The sequence below is a fragment of the Leucoraja erinacea genome, chromosome 1 (assembly GCF_028641065.1).
Source record: "Leucoraja erinacea ecotype New England chromosome 1, Leri_hhj_1, whole genome shotgun sequence".
NCBI lineage: Eukaryota > Metazoa > Chordata > Chondrichthyes > Rajiformes > Rajidae > Leucoraja > Leucoraja erinaceus.
This window is the reverse complement of record NC_073377.1, coordinates 149,563,582-149,589,701: the sequence shown is the minus strand read 5'-3', so window position 1 is coordinate 149,589,701 and position 26,120 is coordinate 149,563,582. Positions and strand designations below refer to the sequence as shown.

Here is a 26,120-nt window from a genome sequence, read left to right as displayed (position 1 = left end):
AATAACGTGAGTGACTGGACTGAAGTTTTTTTTTGTCATTTTATGTACAAACTGCACAGCCAGGGAAAAGAATCCAATCTAAACCACTTGCACCGTACCAACATGTGTGGCCACTGATCATTGGGAAAGGGTCATTTCAAAAATGAACAAGGAAGGACATTTTTGCAGCTGATTGGAGTGAATCACAGTCAAACCTGAGAATAATACTGCTTGAGGAATATTAGGTGCCTTCATCATCAATAAGTAAACAATAAATTGCTTGAGAAATAAACATTAGCTACCTTCATCATTAAGCAATTCCTGATCCATACAAGTAAAAGGACGTTATAAAGCCAATTTTTCAATGTTAATTCTTTGCTTTCCATCACAGTGGGGAATGTGCGGTCGTTGGAAAAACAAGATGGCCGTGCTGCCTGCACTGGTGAGGACTCGTAGGGAGTGATGTGTGTGCAGTGATCTCGGTGTTTGTGGGGATATTGCTCCATGAGGATATCCAGGAGTCTAGTGCGAGTGTGGACGGCTCTCTGACTGCTCGGGTGGACAGGGACTGCGGAGAGAGTGACAGCGGTCGGTACAACTCTGGTCACATCACGGTGATGGACCGCGCGTGTGGCCACGGACATTGAACTGATGGCTGTGGATCTCCGCTTATGCTGTGTGCCCTGGGGGTTCTCCCACGCCGCTGCGGTGGCTGTTTAAGTCTATGTTTAATATTTATGTAGTGATGTATCTTGTTGCTTTTATTTGTATGACTGGATGGCAAATCAAATGTCACTGTACCTTAGTACACGTGACAATCAAGAACCATTGAACCATTGAATCATATTTACATTCCGGGAGCGGTGAAGCTCCTCCTCTGGTGTTAACAGAAGCAAACGGATGTGTTATAGAGAGATACAGCACGGAAACAGACCCATCAACCACTCGTTTATATTAATCCCACATTCCCATCACTCCCCAAATTCTACCACTCATCTACACATGGGTGGGGAGCGGGGAGGAATTCATAGCGGCCACAACCTAACCAATGCCTTTGAGGTATCGGAAGAAATGAGAAAAATCCAAAGGAAATTTGTGCATCTATGTGCACACTCTACATAGACAGCACCTAAGGGCAGGATTGAACCAGGGTGTCAAGGGTTATGGGGAGAAGGCAGGAAAATGAGATTGGGAGGGAGATATCAGCCATGATTGAAAGGCGGAGTGGGCTTGATGGGCCTAATGGCCTAATTCTACTCCTATAACTTGTGAGCTTGTATTGCATGCTGTGTGGCAGCAGTCCATTCGCAATGTCATGCCATATGGGAGAATACATGAATATTTAATGAAGAGTGTGGTGGCACAAGAATTGGCTGGAGAAGAGAGTCCATTTTAATCCTAGTCAGACGCCCAGAAGACTGAAAAGTTATTTTAAAAAGATGCTAGAAAATCTAAAAGGAAAGCAAAAGTTGATAGTTTGGAAACAAGGAACTGCAAATGCTGGTTTACAAAAAATGACACAAAGTGCTGGAGTAATTCAGAGTGTCAGGCAGCGTCTCTGGAGGTTTCGGGTCTAGAGCTTTCTAGACATTTCGGATTATCAATGCACAGAGTTAATATTTCAGATCAATGAATGGTCTATCATTCCATGCACCAAAATGTCAGAAAACAAGCCACTATTAAGTTGCTGAGAAGAAGGGGAGGGGGGTGGGTGGAGAGAACAACTAAAATGTCAGTGATAAGTATAAAAAACGACAGGAAAACTGGTTGACATAGATGGTGTTCGTGCTGGCAGAGAGAACTTGGTGAAGTCTTGTTAAATGGAGGTGATCTGCCTGAAGAAGGCGTGAATAGAGAGAGAAGACAGAGAACGGAGGGGAGAGAGAGAAAAGAAACACGGGTCTCACCATTTTTCAAATGGACGGTTTCTTTGATGTTTGGGTGATCACATTCAATGGAGGAAAATTTGCTGGAAACACCATTACTGATTTTACACCGCCCTTAGTTGTTGGTTACAACAAAGTCAATAGTAGTAATATTGAGCAGACTGTAAACCCACTGTGTGTCACCTGCCCAATGATCAAGATAAAAATTCCACACATGATTTTTCTTTGTCCGAATATAAACGGTTCAGTATTAAAACATCACCCACAATTTAGTACCTGTGAACAATCAACATGCATTTGATTATTGAAAATTATGCAGCTTAACAACAATTTAATAGGATTATTTAAAAGAGAGATAATTCTTTGAACTCTGTAGAAAATTTCTAACTTTGCTAATGATGATTCTCCCAAAAGATGTCCACAAATTGCAAATCAAGTGCCCAGTGCTTTCTTAATAAAAACAATTGGTATCTCTGAATCTAAATAATATCACAGGGCAAAGTGCCACACTTTCTACCGCTTTTTGCAGGTTTGACATTCTTTCTTTCCACCACTTTCTCATTCAGAAGTGCACAATAGCAGAGGAATATAAATTACCAGTGGTGATTAAATAATAGTTCAAAGCCGATCGCAAGGTCTGTGCTGTTTACAAAGTATTTTTTAAGCAGCATGATGAAACATTTCAAGAAGAGACATTAACCTATGGGCTCGTATCAGTGAATGGTGCGAACTGGCATGTGGTTGGATTTTAGGCCTGAATAGTGTGTGACCCCATGATTTTCTTTGTTCAGCAATGGCAGCTGCGGTTATCAACAGATGTTTCAGCAATAAATAATTGGTATCATCTCAGAAAAGAGCCGTCTACCTGGGGAGAAGGCATAATACAAAAAACACGGGGTCGCTATTACTGCTGCATTAATCTCTCATATACACAGGTTTCTTGGGGAGTTTACTGCAGGTGTTTCTTCTGTGAGAAAGCCTTCTGATGCAGGCAAACTCTCTAAAGTTATAAAGCTTTTGTGTGGGATAACGAAGGTCAGAGAGAGCTATAAATTCCTGTCTTGGAGGAACAAAAACAGCTTTACTACTTTTATAGACAACCTCCTCCCCTAGTCCCTCCAAAAACAAAACATGCACAAAACATGACAGGAGTTAAAACACTCCAACATGTTTAGTGGAAAATTCAACTCAATGTGAACATAAAGAGAGAATATCTGTCTGCAGCTTTACAATAAAGTGTGAAATGAAATGAACACGGGTCATATTTTCTTGGAGGGGAAGCAATTTTAACTTAACGGTCATTAGTACAGAACTAACATGAAAACTTTGAATTGAATTCCTCAGACAGAATGGACTGTTTTTGTTTTGTTTGTTTCAAAAACTGGGGGTGGAGGGGGGGGGGTTGAGAGAAGCTCCATCTTTTATAATGATCCACACGCTACAGCTTTCAAAATGCTTCGAATATTGGCTCATCTCCGTTGATGTGAGAGAGGTCACGTTTACTTGGCTAACAGGATGCGTTTGGTTTTCATACAGTGCTGCAAGAAAATAACAAAATAACAACTGCAAACATCACCCACTCGTAGAAGATCTTGGAAGCGGTTGTGTGCACATGATAATGGTGCGCAGTTTAAGTGCAAAACTATTTTGGCTTTCCCTTATGCTTTTTTTTTTTTAAAAAGGAAATGCTTTTTTTGAGAAACAGGTGCATTATTCATACCAACAGATCGGGCAGCCTCTCGCTGATGATATCTTTCAGGTTTGTTTTGTCTTCTGCGCATACTTCTTGTTTGTATTGCCATCGCTCTGGTACAAAGGGCCACTTCATTTCCTTTGCCTGTTTCAGCAGGGTCCTCAGATCAGCAGAGAGTGAAGCTAGGAAGGTCAGAGTTCGTGTAAGGAAATCTCAGAGAAATAAAAGACACCTCAATTGCGAATGCTAAGATGTGGCATCTGAAGTTGTGAAAGCACGTCCACTTGAGAGTAACTACAAGCTGCTCAATTCTTACAAAAGACTCGTAATGACGGTATGTCTGTCACTGGGCGCTTTTCTCTACCATGCCCTGCAGGTAAACAAACTCAATCAGCTCTTAAAAATGTTTTTAAAGGAAGTAAATCTTTTCAATGACACTCTATGCATGAAGAACCATAGCAGGAATGGAATGAGATGGTCATCAAAACACTTAGTAATGCACACTGTAGCAAAGTGCCTGCAATTTGTTTTAAGCACAATTTTCTGGGGCCATTTTGTGAGCTCTGCTTAGCCGATGACTCTACTGAAAAAAAGGGGCATTGGTCCCTGAAGTTCCATGGCCTTTTCCCTGATCTCCTATTGGAGTTATGAAGGAGATTGAAAAAAAAAAGGATTTTTACAACTTTTGATTTTCTTTTGGAAGTCAGTCAAACTTCAGAAACTATACCCAACAAGTTAAAGTATATAAATTAGTGCTTTGAATAAAATTTTATCTCATGCCTGAAGTTAATCCACCCACAATAACACCCACCTACCTATTCATTTGCTTTTTTTTCCTCAATCCTCGTGCTAATGAATAAAGATGGCTTAAACAAACTAAATTCTAAGTGATCGCAAGATAAGCTTCTTTCCTTTTTTTTAAAGAAAAAAAAAAAAACTTTGAGGCACTGAATGACTTCTATAGCTTTGGATGTAAACTTAAGGAGATGGGGCCACAAGGCTGATCCCTCCTGCCAGAGAACTGTTCTGAAGAGTGTTTGCGGAAATTGGGCTTTTTTCAATCTTTGACAGAAATGACACAGAGGAGACTGCACAGATATAGAAAGCCAATAAATGACGGCTATTAAATCTGCCACAATACATGGAGCTATGTTTTAGCAGCAGAACAGGGAGACAAACATTCAAACTGGTTAAAGACAAATGAATACCAAGCATTAAAAATGTTTCTTATGCACAAAAGCATCCAGCATATTGATATCATCATGAAGAAGACACATTGGTGTGTCTATTTTCTAAGAACTTTAAAAGGATTCAGCATGTCTGGAGTATTGCGTACAGTTTTGGTCTCCTAATCTGAGGAAGGACATTCTTGCCAGAGAGGGAGTACAGAGAAGGTTGACCAGACTGATTCCTGGGATGGCAGGACTTTCATATGAAGAAAGACTGGATAGACTCGGCTTGTACCCGCTAGAATTTAGAAGATTGAGGGGGGATCTTATAGAAAGCTACAAAATTCTTAAGGTGTTGGACAGGCTAGATGCAGGAATCTTGCTCCCGATGTTGGGGAAGTCCAGAACAAGGGGTCACAGTTTAAGGGTAAAGGGGAAATCTTTTAGGACTGAGATGAGAAAAACATTTTTTACCCAGAGAGTGGTGAATCTCTGGAATTCTCTGCCACAGAAGGTAGTTGAGGCCAGTTCATTGGCTACATTTAAGAGGGAGTTAGATGTGGCCCTTGTGTCTAAAGGGATCAGGGGGTATGGAGAGAAGGCAGGTACAGGATACTGAGTTGGATAATCAGCCATGATCATATTGAATGGCGGTGCAGGCTTGAAGGGCCGAATGGCCTACTCCTGCACCTATTTTCTATGTTTCTATGTTTGAATACTCTCACAAACTTCTACAGATGTGCTGCAGAAAGTATCCTAACTGGTTGCATCATGGCCTGAGGCATGGAGCACAAAAGTCAAGAATATTTAAATGTCATACGTATCAGGAACAGAACAATGAAATAATTACTTGCTTCATAACCAGGTAACCAAACCGTAATAGGAAAACCCAAAGTATGTAGTGAAACAAATAGAAGGCCATGGTTGATCGTTGCTGGTGTGGGGTTAGGGGGGTTAAAGAGCCTGGAGGTTGCAGAGAGCGGTAGACCTAACCCATTCCATCATGGGCATCGCTCCGCTCATCATCCAAAGCATCTACTGCCTGACGAAGGCAGCATCTATCATCAAATATTCCCTTCATCATGCTGTCTTCTCCCTGCTCTCATTGACCACGAGGTACAGAGGTCTGAAGTCCCACACTTCCAAGTTCAGGAACAGCTACATTCCTATAATCAACAGGTTCCTGAACTGACCAGTACAAGCCTAATTCTGCCTTGAGAGCAGAACACCGTCTTTTGCACCACCATGGACTAGTTTTCTAATTGTTTTTTGACTCTCTTCTTCTTCTTCTAACTCTCGAGTAGTCTGTATAATTTATGTGTAATGTATATAAAATTTGTGTTTTTGTGTGTTGTCTGGGACTATATGCCTGTGATTTTGCTGCCAGCAAGATTTTCTTTGTACCAGTACCTCCCTGTACTTATGCATATGACAATGATATCAGTCTGAAGAAGAGGTTCGGACCAAAACGTTGCCTATTTCCTTCACTCCATAGATGCTGCTGCACCCGCTGAGTTTCTCCAGCATTTTTGTGTACCTGACAATGTACTCAACTTGACTTGATTTTAATTTTTATATCTGGACAATAATGGGCAATTTAAAGGCAATTACCCTATTTACAGTATTTTATGACTCGTCTTTCCCAGTAGAATGTCAATATGTTATCTGTTACAACGTGACCTTGTTCTTCATCCAACAACCAATATTATGTCACCCCTGATGAGTGTGACATCTCGTTTGAATGTAGATAACTTTCTGCAATTTAATGGATTGGTGATGACTAGTGGACACAAATTAAAACAATGGAAAGGTAAAGATCGACTGTATATTTTGTTAAGTACACAAAAATGCTGGAGAAACTCAGCGGGTGCAGCAGTATCTATGGAGCGAAGGAGATAGGCAACGTTTCGGGCCGAAACCCTTCTTCAGACTGATACGGGGTGGGGGGAGGCATGGAGAAGAAAGGAAAAAGTTAGTCTTCTTTCAGCAGACAGAAATGAGCCTTTGGAATAGATATTTATTTGATACTAGACCAAGTGCAGACCCATTGGGTCTGCTCCCCCAATGGTGTGATTCCCCCAACCCAATATTCCACCATGCACCCGTCTCCTCCAATGGAATTGAAGCCGTTGCCAAATGTAAGTTTCCAGCACTCCCCTGACTCCCTCAATTGCACCTCCCCTGCCTGCGGCAGCGGTGGAAAGTTCAGTGTTCCTGTTGCAACTTTGTTTCGAAGTGTGTTGGAAGCTGATAGGAAGGAGCAGCCGTCAACGAATCAAAAGGCAGGAAGGGATCCGTACTGCAGGCGGACGGCGGACGGATTTGAGTTTTATATATTGATAGATAGATAGATAGATAGATAGATAGATAGATAGATAGATAGATAGATAGATAGATAGATAGATAGATAGATAGATAGATAGATAGATAGATAGATAGATAGATAGATAGATAGATGAACCAAATGCAGGTAGGTAGGATATGGGTAAACGGGGCAACTTGGTTGCCATAAGCAAGTTCAGCCGAAGGCCCTGTTTGCTTGCAGCGTAACTCCAAAACTTTAAATCCTATTTTTGATAATTTCAATTGATGAGCATGCAATACACAGCTCCATTCAGATTAGAAAGAGGGGAAAGAGTCGGGAGGGAGAGTGGAGGGGAAGGGGAAGAGAAGTGGAAGAGTGGGGAGGGAGGTGGAGAGGGGTAGCGGGAGTGATGGAAGAGGGACAGAGGGAAAGGGGAAGGGGGCGGGGGGAAGAGGGAAGGGGGAAGGGGGGGGGTAGAGAGTGAAGGGGGTGGGGGAGAGAGAGGGGATGGGTGGGAGAGGGAGGAGAGGGGACCAGGAGAGGGAAACATAGAAACATAAGATTCTATAAGATCACCCCTCAATCTTCTAAATTCTAGCTAGTACAAGCCGAGTTTATCCAGTCTTTCTTCATACGAAAGTCCTGCCATCCCAGGAGTCAGTCTGGTGAACCGTCTCTGTACTCCCTCTATGGCAATAATGTCTTTGGGCATTGTGACATCACACGATGACACGGTCACCAGGGGCTGGGGCTGGTGCAAAGGCATATGTAAATGGATCCATCCCGATTGGACGTCTGCGAGCATTGGGCATTGTGACATCACACGACGGGAACGAATCGAAAGGCAGGAAGGGATCCGTACTGCAGGCGGACGGACGGCGGACGGATTTGAGTTTTTTATATTAATAGATAGATGGTGGGTAATTAGTTTCTGCACACCTGTGTGGAACCAATCCCTGATTAGTACAGAGTTGGCATCTTATAGAAGGAGTAATCAGTTCACGGTGAATGCATAATGAAGTATTGACTGTGCGTTATACTCTCAAGAAATTCCATTATCTTCAACATTTCATGAGAGAAACAGCGTGCTATCAGTATATCGTATGTTTAGAGTAAGCAAATAAAGATGAATTTATCTCCCTTAATGCCCTTTTAACATTAATTCAATGAGAGTTTCTGGGTTGGCCTGGGTCAGGCCCTTAAGTCCTAAAGGAATTTCAATCTGGGCTTCCTTTTACCCACCCTGTTTTCTACCCTGACCCAGAGGGGGTCCCCTGATCCCCTGGAAACATTACAGCAACAGATCACTACAACCTCATAATCATCAGAATCATAATCATACTTTATTAGCCAAGTATGTTTTGCAACATATGAGGAATTTAATTTCAACTTACATGTAATTTCACGGGCATGCACATTTATTAATATGTGCAGAAATCGGGAGTTGGATATTCACATGTGGGTCTGCAGAATGGATGAGCTAGAATAAGATGAATAACCCTTCCCATTTTATCGATCTTTTGCTATCAGATGACAAGCCCAAACATAAGTTAGGTAACCATCTTGGTACAACAGAACAGAACTGGAGGAACATCCGGCATCTAAGCATAAATGTACAATAATCCTCCAGCAAACTAAAAAGGAACAGCAATTATAGTATTTTAACAGGAGGGAAAAACATGACAATATAGTAACTACATCGCTATTACATATTTCTGAGTTTCTCCATTGTTCTCCATGGTGTTGATAAAAAAACCCAATTGTGGCTAAGATTGTTAGAACTGTTATATCCCCCTCATTAAGAATGAATATATTTAGAAATCTACCCGATTTAACTTCCAGAGAGAGATAGAAAATGTAACTCCAAGGGAGAGATTGGACAAATTCTGGGCGTGTACATCAGGAAATTATGGGTGTTCTTGTTATGAACTTCTATGTATTAAAACTAACAACTGAACATTCAGGATAAAGATGCTTGTGATTTCCCAATTTGGTCTCCGACTACGCTTGCAAATTCTTAAAATGCACCCCTTATTTTAATTACAAGGTAGACACAAAAAGCTGGAGTAACACAGCGGGACAGGCAGCATCTCTGGAGGGAAGGAATGGGTGACGTCGCGGGTTGAGGCCCTTCTTCAGACTGGTCTCGACCCAAAACGTCACCCAATCCCTCCCACCAGAGATGCCGCATGTCCCGCTGACTTACTCCAGCATTTTGCGTCGATCTTCGGTTGAAACCAGCATCTGCAGTTCCTTCCTACACCTTATTTTAATTAGGTTGTTGGCTCACCCCAATGGCCGGAGGGCAAGGCTACAGAGATCCTTATCCCACTTTCATTTTGGAAGAGTGCACCATATCATTGGTGATTATTGGAGGCTCTTATACTCCTCTAACTGGAACATAATCGATTACGTTCTCTAGAAGATACAATCTAGAGGGTGGAAAAATATGGCCCATCCAGATGAGAAAGTTGAAGCGGTCCCAGCTAAGAGAGTAATAGGATTCCAATGTTTCAGGGAGGCCTTCATTAAGAAACAATATTATATTTGTATGTTGTGATTAACTACCTGCACCTCAGGTCACAGTGAGATTGATAGCAATGTCATGAGTATTCTCAATGTCACAGTGAAATATCAGCAAACACATTGCCATCCATCCTCTTCTGATGCCGTTAATTGCCGCCCTCTCTAATTTCAGTTAAAGCTGCGCTTTAAACAATATAACAAATGTCAATTTCAAATGCTTCATTTCTGTATGGAGCGGTGCCGTTTCTGCGCATTTAAAACAAAATTTAAATGTGGTCTGAATGCTTTGCTATTAATAGCGTCGTTGTGTAACATCGGCAGAACCATGCTAGTGAAATAAGATTGGAAAATATTGTTTTAGACATTCTTTTTGTACTATCCAGCTCTCTCCCTGATAGCTGGGAGTACTACAGTCCATTTGTCATTATATGGGCTGGTTCATAAATGATGGCCCTGAACCTGAAGTTTGGCCAAATCCGTAGATGGCAATGTGCAAAACTGCGATTGAACACAGACAGGATTGTCCATGTGTTGACATGATTTACATGTCTGAAGGGGATTATTAATCAGAACAGCATCACATTATAGCTTAGCCATTCTTTGTCATCATCTAGTTAACTCCTGCTTCTATACTGGAAGCCACTGGTAGATTTGTGGTCACGGTTTGATCCTGACTGAGGGTGCTGTTTATATGGAGTTTGCACATTCTCTCCATGACCTCATAAGTTTTTTCCTGAGTTCTCTGTTTCTTCCAAACATCCCAAAGATGTGCGTGTTTGTAGATTGATCAGCCTGGGTAAAAGTTGCCCCTTATGCGTACAGGCAGTGGATGCGAAAGCAGGATAACACCTACAGTAACTAGAGTGCAGGAAAGAACTGCAGGAGCAGGTTTAAATCGAAGGTAGACGCAAAAAACTGGAGTAACTCAGCGGGACAGGCAGCATCTCTGGAGAGAAGGAATGGGTGGTGTTTCGGGTCGAGACCCTTCTTCAGACTGAACAAGTGATCGATGGTCAGTGTGGACTGAGTGGGCTGAAGGGCCTGTTTCCAAGCTGTGTCCGTAAAATTAAAACTGAAAAAACTAAAATGCATATTAACTCTTTTTATTCTAATCCTAATGAGCCGTGTTACTTATAGATTTGACTTTTCTAGTGCACTCCCTCTGGGTTCCTGCGTCCTATCTTCCATGATCTTGAGATCATTTAAATTCTACTGCATGTGCCTTAACCTGCACATCAACCCATCATCCTCTTTGACCTTCATTTAACTCATCATGATTTTAATATACTCATTCTCTTTCCAAATTCCTCCATTTGAGAAGTTAAGTAGGCTGGGAGTCTACTCCTTCGAGCGCAGGAGGATGAGGGGTGATCTTATGGAGGTGTGTTAAATCATGAGAGGAATGGATTGGATAGATTCACTGAGTCTCTTGTCCAGAGTAGGTGAATCGAGGACCAGAGGACCTATGCTTAAGGTGAACGGGAAAATATTTAATAGGAATCTGAGGGGTAACTTTTACACACAAAGGGTGGTTGGTGAATGGAACAAGCTGCCAGAGGAGGTAGTTGAGGCTGGGACTATCACAATGTTTAAGAAACATTTAGACAGGTACATGGATTGGACAGGTTTGGAGGGATATGGACCAAGCACAAGCAGGTGGGACTAGTGTAGGTGGGACATGTTGGCCGGTGTGGGCAAGTTGGGCCGAAGGGCCGTTCCCACACTGTATCACTCTACGACTCTATGCCGTCATGATGTTCGCTATCTCTATCTCTTACCTTGAGCGGCACAGGAAGTGGAGTTGCTGCCTGACTATCTTTACTTTAGTCTTTACTTTAGAGATACAGCATGGAAACAGGACATTTGGCCCACAGAGTCTGCGCTGACCAGCGACCACCCCGTACAGATTCAGTTTCAGATTCAAACTTTATTGTCATTGTGCCATGAACAGTACAGAGACAATTAAATACAGTTAGCATCTCCCTAGAAGAGCGAACATAGAATATGAGCAATAAATAAATATATTTACGTACATACAGTCATAGTGGTGCAATTTTTTTTTTCCTGGCGTCAAGAGTGTCGGGGGGAGGGGGGGGTGGGGGGGGGGTGGTGGGGTGATTGGCAGTCACCGAGGTACAGTGTTAATGTAACAGCCGCTGGGAAGAAGCTGTTCCTGGACCTGCTGGTCCGGCAACGGAGAGACCTGTAGCGCCTCCCGGATGGTAGGAGGGTAAACAGTCCATGGTTGGGGTGAGAGCAGTCCTTGGCGATGCTGAGCGCCCTTCGCAGACGATGCTTGCTTTGGACAGACTCAATGGAGGGGAGTGAGGAACCGGTGATGCGTTGGGCAATTTTCACCACTCTCTGCAATGCCTTCCGGTCGGAGACAGAGCAGTTGCCATACCATACTGTGATGCAGTTGGTAAGGATGCTCTCGATGGTGCAGCGGTAGAAGTTCACCATAATCTGAGGAGTCAGATGGACCTTCTTCAGTCTCCTCAGGAAGAAGAGACGCTGGTGAGCCTTCTTGACCAGAGTTGAGGTATTGTGGGTCCAAGAGAGGTCATCGGAGATGTTGATCCCCAGGAACCTGAAGCTGGAAACACGTTCCACCTCCGTCCCGTTAATGTGGATGGGGTGTGCGTGCCGCCCCTAGACTTCCTGAAGTCTACAATGAGCTCCTTGGTCTTCTTGGAGTTAAGCGCCAGGTTGTTGTCAGCGCACCATGCTGCTAGGAGCTGGACCTCCTCCCTATAGGCCGACTCATCGTTGTTGCTGATGAGGCCAATCACCGTTGTATCATCTGCATACTTGATGATGGTGTTAGTACCATGTACAGGTGTGCAGTCATAGGTGAAGAGGGAGTAGAGGAGGGGGCTCAGCACACAGCCCTGTGGAACACCCTGTGTTCATGGTGAGGGTTGAAGAGGTGTGCTTGTCTAACCTAACAGACTGGGGTCTGTTGGTTAGAAAGTCCAGTATCCAGTTGCAGAGGGAGGGGTCGATGCCCAGGTTACCGAGTTTGGTGATCAGTTTAGAGGGTATAATGGTGTTGAATGCTGAGCTGCAATCGATGAACAGCATTCTTACGTAAGTGTCTCTGTTGTCGAGGTGGGAGAGCGCGGAGTGAAGTGCCGTTGAGATGGCATCCTCCGTACACTAACACTATCCTACACACTGGGGACAATTTACAATTTACAGAAGGCAATTAGCCTACAAACATGCACGTCTTTGGAGTGTGGGAGGAAACCGGAGCACTGGTTCATACGTTCTTATTGAGAACGTACAAACTCCGTACAAGCAGCACCCGTTGTCAGGATCTCTATCGAGTAACTCTATCACTGCGCCACGGTGCTGCCCTTTTGAATCAATCTGCCTCAGGTTGAGACACAAAACGATACAGCACTGTATTGGGTGACTGAGTCCATGCTGGCCATCAACCACCAAGTTGCACTATTCCTATTTTAATTTGTAGGTTGTTGAGCTATTTTACTTGCTAAGTTCTTAACTCTGAAATCCCCCTTCTACTTCCTTAAGATACTGTTTATAGGCTGCCTTTTTCACTCGACTGAGTCATCTTCCCTAATACCTCCATATGTTCCTTGGGTATCACATTTTATCTAAGAGCATGGCTTGGGGTGTTTTGCTTACATTGAAAGCTAATATAAATGGAAGGTGCCGCCGTTGGAACGTGCCACACAATGGACTGCATAGCCTGGTGTTACCCAACACATACTCTGATATTGACGACATCCTACGATTGTTCCCATTGTTTACACTTTTCTCATCGACAATTTTTCCAAGAGCTAACCACAGATTTTGTTGAGTGCTGGGGTGATGGAAAGTATGTGCAGTTTACAAAGAAATCGCACAACTGCTCATTGACCTTCGATGGATTATGTTACAGAAGCACCAGGAACTATTTGCAAGGTTGTTAAAACAAGTGGTTCGTAACTTCTGCCATGTTTGTGCGTGGACCTGCATTTCAAGACTATGTGCATGACTGATTTATATTTTTTTAAATTCAATGACTTGGATTCCAGTCTCTTCCCTCGGCATGTTTTAATACACAGGCATTATAAGACAGGATTGTTCAATTCTGTATGATGTGAATATTTAAATCCAGTCTGCCTTGTATTTCAAGTGGGAAGAAAAGGGCAGGGAGAAAAAGCTGGAAAATGGTGGTCGCACTTCGTACCAAATTGAGACTTTTCACCAAATGAAGCTGCTTCTGTCAAGGCTGAAGTCAGGAAATCACACTGTTTACACTGTTAACCCCTTCAACCCTGACTGAAAATCCAATTACTCACACAGCCTCCACACTAGGTACACTATCTTCACCAACACAGCTGGGATTTGTGGAAAGGTGTGATGAATGCATACAGTTGATGGCCCACTGCCATTTGCTGAATGATTGGGTCTTTTGCAAAGCAGATGAGCCTGAGAAACTGCTCCATGAAAGGTTTTCTCGAACCCCCCTTCCTCAGTCATATTAATAGGCAGCATGGCTAGTGCAGTGTGTGAAAGCTTTTGTTTCCTTTAGGTTGGTAAATACAAAATGTATTGCAATTTGACATGTTATTAAATAGACACATTGTAAATCTAATGATTTTAGAAAGCAGTTTGGAAGTAAGCGAGCATACACGTGCTTGCAAAAACCAGAACCGATAGGGTATATGCTGTTTAACACTAGGACTAATGATAGTGCACTCAGAGCTCATCTTGGCAAAGGTTTTGCCGACTGTTCTATTGCAGTAGCCACTCAGTCCTTGTGTTTACTGGAGCTTAAAATGAGAACTGACAGCAATTCACAATAACAAAAATGTGCTTCCTTCCCTGCTCTGTGCTTCATCCCATTCATACCCTACAAATCCTGTGTAGGAAAGAACCGCAGATGCTGGTTTAAACCGAAGATAGACACAAACAGCTGGAGTAACTCAGCGGGACAGGCAGCAACTCTGGAGAGGAGGAATGGGTGACGTTTCGGGTCGAGACCCTTCTTCAGACTTTTATAACACTTACTTCTCAGCACTTCTCTGTCAGAAAAACTGTAGGGCAGAAAGTGGAGCTTCATGTCTGTGTGGTGGGGGTGGTGGGGGGGGGGGGGTTTGTTTGCTCAGCCTCTCTGAGACTCTCACCTTCACACTGCCAGTACTTTGTCTTCTCTTCTTCTGACGGTTCCGGTGGGGGTGCATTGAGGGCCTGCTTGCACTCCTGTAGAAGTGCTACCACCTCTTGGTTATTCATGACCACTCACTTGCCCGACCATGAATCGAACTTCCCTGGGTGTGGAGTGATCAATTACCTATGGGAGGACACAAAAGCCAAATAAAAGATCCTTCAGGCGAATTACCTGGTGAACAAAAGGGGAGAAATGATTAACTAAACCGTCATCAATTATCGGTGGGTCTCAAGCCGGGCAAGATAATGCTCCAGTTACATCAAAATACACGCCAGGCTCCGCGCGCATTATCTGTCAGCTTCTAAACTCCTGACTGGGCTTGGTGCTGGGACATTGACAGCTGCGGCACTCTTTTCTCACATACTTATATACACATTGCACACACTTCCCAGCACCTACATGACTGCTTTTTAAAAGAAAAAGATGTATTCAATGATTGACTCTCCAGGGCAGAGTGGACATCCATCAAACAGGGCCATTTGTTCCAGCCTCGTACACAGTACTTCAAATGGACGCCGGGCTGTTTGCCTCAGCTGCTGGTGTTCTGAAATGTGCAGATATCCGCATTCCGACGTGCACCTGCCACCTTCTTTAAAGGACTCGGCTTTGACAGTTTTACCCCTGGTGCATCTTCCCCCTAACCATGAAAGGCTCAAAGGGAAGGCCAGAAAATCACTGATTCATACAACTCAGAAGCAGACTATTCAAAACAATTTTTTGTTTTTCTTTCAGAATTAAACTTAATTTTAAAATTAGGCTGGTACAGGGGCACATCTGGTAGAGTGCAGACTCTCAGCACCAGACAGTGGTTCGACCCTGACCTTCATTGCTGCCTGGGTGGCATTTGCACGTTCTCCTTGTGACCACGTGGGTTTCCTTTGGGTGCTCCAGGTCACATGTTATACAGGTGAGTAGAATTAGGGCATTCGGCCCATCAAATCTACTCCACCATTCAATCATGGCTGATCTCTGCCTCCGAATCCCATTTTCCTGCCTACTCCCCATAGCCCCTGACGCCCGTTCTAATCAAGAAGTTGTCTATCTCTGCCTTAAAAATATCCACTGACTTGGCCTCCACAGCCTTCTGTGCCAATGAATTCCACAAATGAGTTCCACAATGAAACCTCCTTTCTAAAAGAGCACCCTTTCATTCTGAGGCTATGGTCTCTGGTCCTAGACTCTCCCACCAGTGGAAACATCCTTTCCACATCCACTCTATCTATGCCTTTCACTATTCTGTGTTTCAATGAGGTCCCCCCTCAACCTTCTAAACTCCAGCGAGTAGAGGACCAGTTCTTCCCCCCAAATCCCAAAGATGTGCAGGTTTGTAGGTTAATTCGCCTCTGTCAAAAAAAGGCCCAAAGTGCAGGGAGTGGATGAGAAAGTAGGTTATTATAGAACTAGTGTGAATGGATGATCGATGGTCAGCATGGTTCAGTGGGCTGAAGGGCCTGTTTCCATTCTGCATCTCCAAACTAAACTAAATCTTTATTCAGAATAAAAAGTATACAAAACAAAAACAATGTAAAATCTCTTAATACATTCTTGGTATATAATAATCAACACACATAAGTACAAGGAAGCAGCTCAAAACAAATACAATAATTAAAACAAAACGAGGTCATATTTCATTCAGCTCTTGCCAGCATCTCAAAGTGCCTCTCCGTCACTTTTTCCTCACTGTGGAGGCAAATGAAAGGAATTGCCATTCTTGGCTGAATTTGCTGTTGTTGGTTCAGAAAGGGTTTTTATATCCAGGACTCCGGGACAACTCTCATGATCATCATTGAATATTCTCCTGAATTTAGTTTTACAACCAGTCATGGTGACACAGATTCCTCCCATTTCGGACAAGTGGTGCCACCCTTTTTAAGGAAGCAGAGGCAAGCTCCACTGTCCCAGGACTGTGTTGTGCCTGACAGGTAGCTGTCAGTGAGTGGCCCGTCCCAGTACATTGGGGACAGCAAGGACCACAAGGACCACTTGATTTCATATCTCCCAATGGGAATGTAAATGGGCACGGAGCATGCTTGCCTGAAACAAGTGGGCAGCTGGGTACAAGATCTTCCTTTCGGCCACAAATTTCAGAACCTGTTCCAACCATTGGCGAAGAACAGCCTGACCAGAGGTCCTTGTCACAGTGCTCTAAAAAGAAAAGAACTCGTTTTGAAGGGATTTATTTCATGACGCTGTTGGGAAGAGGAATGCTTCTCCTGGCACCACAATAAGGCTGATGTCAAGTGTCAGTTGCTGGGTGTCTGCCAATGGACTTCAAGATGTCTGGGGAAAGCAGCCAAAACAATCAAGGACCATTCTCACCTCAATCATCCCCTCTTCTCCCCTCTCCTGTTGGTCATAAGATACAAATGCTTGAAACCTTGGGACCACCTGATTCAGGACCAGCAATTTCCCCGCTGTTATTTGACTACTGAACAATTCTCCGATAAACGAGGGTGCAGTCCTGATCTTCCAAAGTACCTCAGCAGGGACCTTGAGCTTTTTCTTAGCTCAATGCTAGCATTTATATCAAGAGGGCACGTATGCAAAAACAGGGATGTAATGCTGAGTCTCTATTAGGTGTTAATCAGGCTGCATTTGGAATATTGCAAGCAATTTTGGGCACCTTATCTGAGGAAGGATGTGCTGGCTCTGGAGAGGGTCCAGAGGAGGTTTACAAGAATGATCCCAGGAATGAGTAATTAACTAACGTATGATGAGCATTTGTCGGCACTGGGCCTGTACTCGTACCAGAGTTTAGAAAAATGAGGATGGACTTCATTGAAACATACAGAATATTGAAAGGCATGGATACAGTGGATGTGGAGAGGTTTGTTTCAACTAGTGGGAGAGTCTAGGACCAAAGGTCATAGCCACAGAATTTAAGCACGTTCTTTTAGGAAGGAGATGAGAAGACATTTCTTTATTCGGGGGGTGGTGAATCTGTGGAATTATTTGTCACAGAAGGCTGTAGAGGCCAAGGCAGTGGATATTTTTAAGGCATAGATTTTTGATCTTTTTGATAATGCTAAGGATACAGGAAGAGTGAAGACAGGTGACTGGGAGAAAGGGGAGTAACCATGGAGTGAGTGCAGGAGACCCAGTGGCTGTGCCAAATGAAAACAGGTCCACTCTTTTGGGAGCTGACGGGGCAGACGACACTCCCAGTACAAGCGGCGGACAGGTCAGTGACTCCAATCCTAGCGATGAGACTCGACTGGGGAGACCAACGTCGGGTAGAGCTATAGTGGTGAGTGACTCCATTGTCCGAGGTGCGGACTGGAGATTCTGTGGCGGCAGACAAGAATGAAGGGCGGTCTGTTGCCTCCCAGGTGCCAGGGTTCAAGATATCACAAACCGACTTCAGAACATCCTCGAGAGGGAGGTTGAACAGCCAGAAGTAGTTGTGCACGTGGGCACAAACAACGTCGGGAAGAAGAGGAAGGAGCTTCTGCAATGCGAGTTTAGCAGGAGGAAGAAGACTGAAAAGCAGTACTTCTAGGGTGGTTATCTCTGGATTGCTTCCTGTACCTCGTGCTAAAGAGGGCAGGACCAGGGACATTTGACAAAATAGGTGCAGGAGTAGGCCATTCGGCCCTTCGAGCCAGCACCGCCATTCAATGTGATCATGACTGATCATCCGCAATGAATACCCCATTCCTGCCTTCTCTCCATATCCCTTAATTCCGCTATCTTTAAGAGGTCTATCTAACTCTTTCTTGAAAGCATCCTGCCTCCACCGCCCTCTGAGGCAGAGAATTCCATACACTCACAACTCGCTGTGTGAAAAAGTTTTTCCTCATCTCAGTTCAAAATGGCTTACCATTTATTCTTAAACTATGGCCTCTGGTTCTGGACTCCCCCATCATTGGGAACATGTTTCTAGCATGTCCAAACACTTAATTATTTTACATGTTTCAATAAGATCCCCTCTCATCCTTCAAAATTTGAGAGTACACAAGCCTAGCCGCTCCAATTTATCAACATATGACAGTCCCGCCATCCCGGGAATTAACCTCGCGAACCTACGCTGTACTCCCTCAATAGCAAGAATGTCCTTCCTCAAGTTTGGAGACCAAAACTGCACACAATACTCCAGGTGTGGTCTCACTAGGGCTCTGCACAACTGCAGGAGGACCTATTTGCTCCTATACTCAACTCCTCGTGTTATGAACGCCAACATACCATTTGCTTTCTTTACTGCCTGCTGTACCTGCATGCTTACTTTCAGTGACTGATGAACAAGGACCCGTTGTACTTCCCCTTTTCCAAACTTGACGCCATTTAGATAATAATATGCCTTCCTGTTTTTGCCACCAAAGTGGATAACCTCACATTCATCCACATTAAATTGCATCTGTCATGCATCTGCCCACTCACCCAACCTGTCCAAGTCACCCTGCATCCTCATAGCATCATAGGGAGATAGGGGATCTGAATGAGTGGCTGAGGGGCTGGTGCAGGGAACAAGGATTTAGATTTATAGACCACTAGGATCTCTTCTGGGGTAGGGGTGACCTGTACAAAAGGGGCGGGTTACACCCTAGCTGGAGGGGGACTGACATTCTAGCAGGCAGGTTTGCTACGGCTACACGTGTGGGTTTAAACTAAATAGTGGGGGGGAGGGGTTGACAAATTGGGAGTATAAAGATGGAGTTAAAGGGAAGTGAGTACAGGAAAAGTTACAAAAGACTCCTGAATTAATGGGAAGGAAAGTTTGAGAAATAAGAGAGTAAGGTCAGGGCCAATAGTAACCGGTGTGAGAGGGGAGGTGAATACCAAAGTTAAAATGTTGTATATGAATGTGCGAAGTATAAGAAATAAAGTGGACGAGCTTGAGGCTCAGTTAGAAATGAGCAAGTATGATGTTGTGGGAATTACAGAGACATGGCTGCAAGAGGGCCAGGGCTGGGAACTGAATATTCAAGGATATACCTCCTATCGAAAAGACAGACAAGTGGGCGGAGGGGGTGGGGTAGCTCTGTTGGTGAGGAATGAAATTCAGGCCCTTGCAAGGGGTGACATTGAAACAGGAGATGTGGAGTCAGTATGGATAGAACTAAGGAATTGTAAGGGTAAAAATACCCTAATGGGACTTATCTACAGGCCCCCAAACAGTAGTCTGAATAAAGGGTACAAGTTGAATCTGAAGTTAAAATTGGCATGTAGTAAAGGTAATGCTACGATTGTTTTGGGAGATTTCAACATGCAGGTAGACTGGGAAATTCAGGTTGGTACTGGACCCCAAGAAAGGGAGTTTGTGGAGTGCCTCCGTGATGGATTGTTAGAGCAGCTTGTACTGGAGCCTACCAGGGAGAAGGCAATTCTGGATTTAGTGTTGTGTAATGAACCTGATTTGATAAGGGAACAGGAGGTAAAGGAGCCATTAGGAGGTAGTGACCATAATATGATTTAATCTACAATTTGAGCGGGAGAAGGGAAAATCAGAAGTGTCAGTAAGACAATTGAACAAAGGTGACTATGGAGCCATGAAGGAGGAGCTGGCCAGTTGATGGAAAGATACCATAGCAGGGATGACATTGGAAAAACAATGGCAGGTATTTCTGGGAATAATTCAGGTGCAGGATCAGTTCATTCCAAAGAGGAAGAAAGATTCCAAGGGGAGTAAGAGGCGACCGTGGCTGACAAGGGAAGTCAGGGACAGTATAAAAATAAAAGAGAAGAAGTATAACATAGCAAAGATGAGTGGGAATCCAGAGGAATGGGATTTTTTTTTAAAAGCAGCAGAAGATAACTAAAAAGGCAATATGGGGAGAAAAGATGAGGTACGAAGGTAAGCTAGCCAAGAATATAAAGGGGGATAGTAAAAGCTTCTTTAGGTGTGTGAAAAGGAAAAAATGAGTTAAGGCCAAAGTTGGACCCTTGAAGACTGAAACAGGTGAATTTATTATTTGGAACAAGGAAATGGCAGACGAGTTGAACAGGTACTTTGGATCCGTCTTCACTAAGGAATACTCAATTAATCTCCCTGATGTACTAGTATTCCAAGAAATGCAACATTCTTTTAAAATTCTTTTTAAATACTTATTTATTATTTTTACTAATAAGTGTACATATGTGTCAATGGTTGTCATGTTTGTATTTTTTAACCGGAGGAGATGTAATGGAATTTTGTTGCACAGTATTGTGCAATAAACGTATTCATTCATCCATCCATTCATTCATGCATTCATTCATTCATTCATCAATCAATCAATCATTCATTCATCATTCATTCATTCATGCATTCAATCATTCATTCATTCATTCATTCATTCATTAATTAATTAATTAATTAATTCATTCATTCATTCATTCATTCATTCATGTACCAGAGGATCTAGGGTGGAGGAACTGAAGGAAATTCACATTAGGCAGGAAATGGTGTTGGACAGACTGATGAGACTGAAGGCTGATAAATCCCCAGGGCCTGATGGTCTGCATCCCACGGTACTTAAGCAAGTGGCTCTAGAAATCGTGGACGCATTGGTGATCATTTTCCAATATGCTATAGATTCAGGATCAGTTTCTGTGGATTGGAGGGTAGCTAATGTTGCACCACTCTTTAAGAAAGGCGGGAGAGTGAAAACAGGGAATTATAGACCAGTTAGCCTGACATCAGTGGTGGGAAGATGCTGGAGTCAATTATAAAAGATGAACTAGCCGCATATTTGGATAGCAGTAACAGGATCTATCCGAGTCAGCATGGATTTATGAAGGGGAAATCATGCTTGACTCATCTTCTGGAATTTTTTTGAGGATGTAACTAGGAAAATAGACAAGGGAGAGCCAGTGGATGTAGTATAAATGGACTTTCAAAAAGCATTTGTTAAGGTCCCACAAAGGAGATTAGTTGGCAAAATTAGAGCACATGGTATTGGGGGCAGGGTACTGCATGGATACAAAATTGGTTGGCAGACAGGAAACAAAGAGTAGGGATTAATGGGTCTCTTTCAGAAAGGCAGGCAGTGACTGGTGGGGTACCGCAAGGCTCGGTGCTGGTACCACAGCTATTTAAATATACAGGACTCAGAGCTGCTGTGAAGGAGGAGAAGATAAGCAAGAGAAAACACTGATTGGCTCTAGACCAAGTGGGAGGAGAGAAGTGAGTCAGAGGGGTGAAAACAGTTGAAAAGGAGAGGCAAAGCACAGGCAGACTTTACTCAGAGCTGCTGTAGATCAGGGAAGGTAGTGCATCCGTGGATAATAAGGGAAATCAGGGATAGTATCAAAACAAAAGATGAAGCGTACAAATTAGCCAGAAAAAGCAGCCTACCAGAGGACTGGGAGAAATTCAGTCCAGCAGAGGAGGACAAAGGGCTTAATTAGGAAAGGGAAAATAGATTATGAAAGAAAACTGGCAGGGACTTTCAGAAGGCTTTCGACAAGGTCCCACATAAGAGATTAGTATACAAACTGGATGTGGATAGAGAACTGGCTGGCAGACAGGAAGCAAAGAGTAGGAGTAAACGGGTCCTTTTCACAATGGCAGGCAGTGACTAGTGGGGTACCACAAGGCTCAGTGCTCAGCTATTTACCCTATATATTAATGATTTGGACAAGGGAATTGAATGCAACATCTCCAAGTTTGCGGATGACACGAAGCTGGGGGGCAGTGTTAGCTGTGTGCAGGATGCTAGGAGGCTGCAAGGTGACTTGGATAGGCTGGGTGAGTGGGCAAATGCATGGCAGATGCAGTATAATGTGGATATATGGGAGGTTATCCACTTGGGTGGCAAAAACAGGAAAGTAGACTATTATCTGAATGGTGGCCGATTAGGAAAGGGGGAGATGCAACGAGACCTGGGTGTCATGGTACACCAGTCATTAAAAGTAGGCATGCAGGTGCAGCAGGCAGTGAAGAATGCGAATGGTATGTTAGCATTCATAGCAAAAGGATTTGAGTATAGGAGCAGTGAGGTTCTACTGCAGTTGTACAGGGTCTTGGTGAGACCACACCTAGAGTATTGCGTACAGTTTTGGTCTCCTAATCTGAGGAAAGACATTCTTGCCATAGAGGGAGTACAGAGAAGGTTCACCAGACTAATTCCTGGGATGTCAGGACTTTCATATGAAGAAAGACTGGATAGACTCGGTTTGTACTCACTAGAATTTAGAAGATTGAGGGGGGATCTTATAGAAACTTACAAAATTCTTAAGGGGTTTGACAGGCTAGATGCAGGAAGATTGTTCCCGATGTTGGGGAAGTCCAGAACAAGGGGTCACAGTTTAAGGATAAGGGGGAAATCTTTTAGGACCGAGATGAGGAAAAACATTTTTCACACAGAGAGTGGTGAATCTCTGGAATTCTCTGCCACAGAAGGTAGTTGAGGCCAGTTCATTGGCTATATTTAAGAGGGTGTCAGATGTGACCCTTGTGGCTAAAGGGATCAGGGGGTATGGAGAGAAGGCAGGTACAGGATACTGAGTTGGATGATCAGCCATGATCATATTGAATGGCGGTGCAGGCTCGAAGGGCCGAATGGCCTACTATTGGCGCCTAGTTTCTATGTTTCTATTAATGATTTAGATGAAGGGATTAAAAGTAACATTCGTAAATTTGAAGATGACAGAAAGCTGGGTGGCAGTGTGAACTGTGAGGAGGATGCTGGGAGGATGCAGGGTGACTGGGACAGGTTGGGGAGTGGGTAGGTTCACGAGGTTAATTCCCGGGATGGCGGGACTGTCATATGTTGATAAAATGGAGAGGCTGGGCTTGTATACTATGGAATTTAGAAGGATGAGAGGTAGTCTTAATGAAACATATAAGATTATTAGGGGTTTGGACACGCTAAAGGCAGGAAACATATTCCCGATGTTGGGGGAGTTGAGAACCAGGGGCCACAGTTTAAGAATAAGGGATAGGCCATTTAGAACGGCGATGAGGAAAAACCTTTTCACACAGAGGGTGGTGAATCTGTGGAATTCTCTGCCTCAGAAAGCAGTGAAGGCCAATTGTCTGGATGCTTTCAAGAGATAGTTAGATGGAGCTCTGAAAGATAGCAGAGTCAGGGGATATGGAGAGAAGGCAGGAACGGGGGACTGATTGTGGATGGTCAGCCATGATCACAGTGAATGTGTTTCGAATGCTGGCTCGAAGGGCTGAATGGCCTACTCCTGCACCTATTGTCTATTGATTAATACAGGTGTCAGAGGTTATGGGGAGAAGGCAGGGGAATGGGGATAGGAGGGAGAGATAGGCCAGCCATGATTGAATGTTGGAGTAGAGTTGATGGGTCGAATGGCCTAATTCTTCTATCACTTATGACCTCATGATGTTATGAACTATAATGCTCTTATGCTGTTACACTATATGCTCACTGTGGTGTTTGTTTCTTTGCACTACCTGTTGTACTGGCCTTTGGCTTTGATTGTATTGTTTAGTAAGTCGTGCATTGTATGATTTAATTTGACTGGACATCACGCAAACAGAAGCTATTCACTGTATCTGGGTGACTGTCCATTAGAAGGATGAGGGGCGACCTCATGTAAAACTTACCAAGTTGTGAAAGGCCTGGATAGAGTGGATGTGGAGAGTCTCGCACCAGAGACCGTAGCCTAAGAATAAAAGGATGTACCTTTAAACAGAAGATGAGGAGGATTTTTTTTAGTCAGAGGGTGATGAATCTGTGGAATTCACTGCCACGGACGGTTGTGGAGGCCAATTCAATGGATATTTTTAAGGCGGAGATTTACAAATTCTTGATTTGTACAGATGTCAGAGGTTGTGGGGAGAAGGCAGGAAAATGAGGCCGAGAGAGAAACATTGATCAGCCATGATTGAATGGCGGAGCAGACTTGATGGGCTGAATGGCCTAATTCTGCTCCTAGAATGTATGAACTTATCTTGGTACAAGTGACAATAATAAACCAATACCAATAGGCTATACTGAGATGAAAGCTAACAAGTGGGTCCATCGGTGCATCGGACCACTTGCTTGATCCATGGACCTACCATATACTTCATATCAGTCCCTTAGTGTAAAGCCATCCACAGCTGGCAGCTTGCACAGTTCCACACGGAGGAGGCGCTGTCCTGAACGGCTGCCTGTCCTGCAGCTGTCCGTTTTTTCCCCTTCTTTTTTGTTATTTTTAGTTCGTTTAGTGTACAGTCAGGGGGTCTAATATTTTTATGTGTGGGGGGGTGGGGGGGGAGGGGGAAACTGCTTTTCCAAGTCCCTACCTGGTCGGAGGGGTTGCCTTCCTCCGAGCAGCGTCTTCGACCTGTCCTCGCGGCCTAACAGCGGGTCCTGGAGCGACGTTTTCCTGAGGGGCCTGCCCAGAACATCGGCTTTGGTGGCGGCGCGGCGCTGGAGCGCTGTCGTGGAGCGGGCGATGCCTTTCCTGGGTCGCCGCGCTGGAACACCAGTATGCTGGGACTGCCGAAAACATCGTCGGTGAGCCGCGGTTCTGCGGAGCGGCCAGCTGCGACACTGAACTTTACATCCCGGAGCCTGGGATCTCTCGCAGAGATCGCCAGTGTGTGGAGCTCCGTCCGGCGCGGTCAGGTTGGCTTGGAAGCCGCGGGCTCCGTTGGGAAGGCGGCCGTTCCTGGCACCTCAAGCCGCTGGGGGTTCTCCCGACGCCGGAGTACCATCACCCGGCGAGAACATCGGGCGCCGTGGCGGCGACTGTGGAGGCCTCAATAGGCCCGACTTTGGGTGGACAAGAGGATGGGGACTGAACTTTGTGCCTTCCCCCACAGTGGGAATCACTGTGGGGGGATGTTTTATGTTTGGTGTTGAATTTCTTCATGAATACTTTGTTGTATTGTTTTATTAGTGTGCTGCAAGGACATCAGAATTTCCCCTTGGGGATTAATAAAGTTTATTCAATTCAACTCGTTCAATAGAAATGGCAACCTTCATTGTTATGAAAAGTGAAGGTAGGTAGCTTGTTTCCTTCACGGTATTGTAATTAATTTAATTTTTAGTATTCAGCTGTTACATGCATCTTTAAAGTAATCTATTTTAATATGTTATTAACAGTTTTAAAATATTTTGTTTGCATGCTGTCCAGTTAAATTGAATCATACTACACATAAGTGAAATCAAATAATTTTTTCAGCTGCTTTGAAAAAGCCTCTTATCATCAGAGACACATAGAAACGATGAAAATACCTTCCAATGTCATGTTGTGAAAAGAGCATGTGTGAATGGGAGGAGGTTCGCAAGTGGGGCCTTAGTTTCTACTGCCCATGGCCTAGTTGCGACTTGCTGCCCATTCTGCCCCACAGAACAACCAATGTAGCGTTGCAGACCAGTGCAATTTGACCCCAGATTTACTCACGCAGATATTTACCCTCTAGAGTAATTTCTATTATCTGCATGCCATTAATACAGATGGGAAGCATGAAAATATCAAAGCTACGAGAGAAAGGCCA

The 26,120-nt window shown here is 44.0% G+C and overlaps 1 protein-coding gene across 2 annotated transcripts in view; it reads right to left on the bottom strand.

Annotated features, from left to right (window-relative positions):
* alpk1 (alpha-kinase 1) overlaps positions 1-26,120 on the bottom strand; it is a 140,326-nt gene that overhangs the window by 71,349 nt on the left and 42,857 nt on the right. Inside the window, exons 2-3 of one of the 2 annotated variants that reach the window (XM_055645611.1) lie at positions 14,697-14,863; positions 3,586-3,740 (exon numbers count right to left, since the gene is read on the bottom strand). In XM_055645611.1, coding sequence (XP_055501586.1) covers positions 3,586-3,740; positions 14,697-14,805 — 264 coding nt within the window. In that variant the 5' untranslated portion in view covers positions 14,806-14,863. The remainder of the gene's footprint in view (positions 1-3,585; positions 3,741-14,696; positions 14,864-26,120) is intronic. The other variant, XM_055645618.1, reaches the window with a different exon arrangement.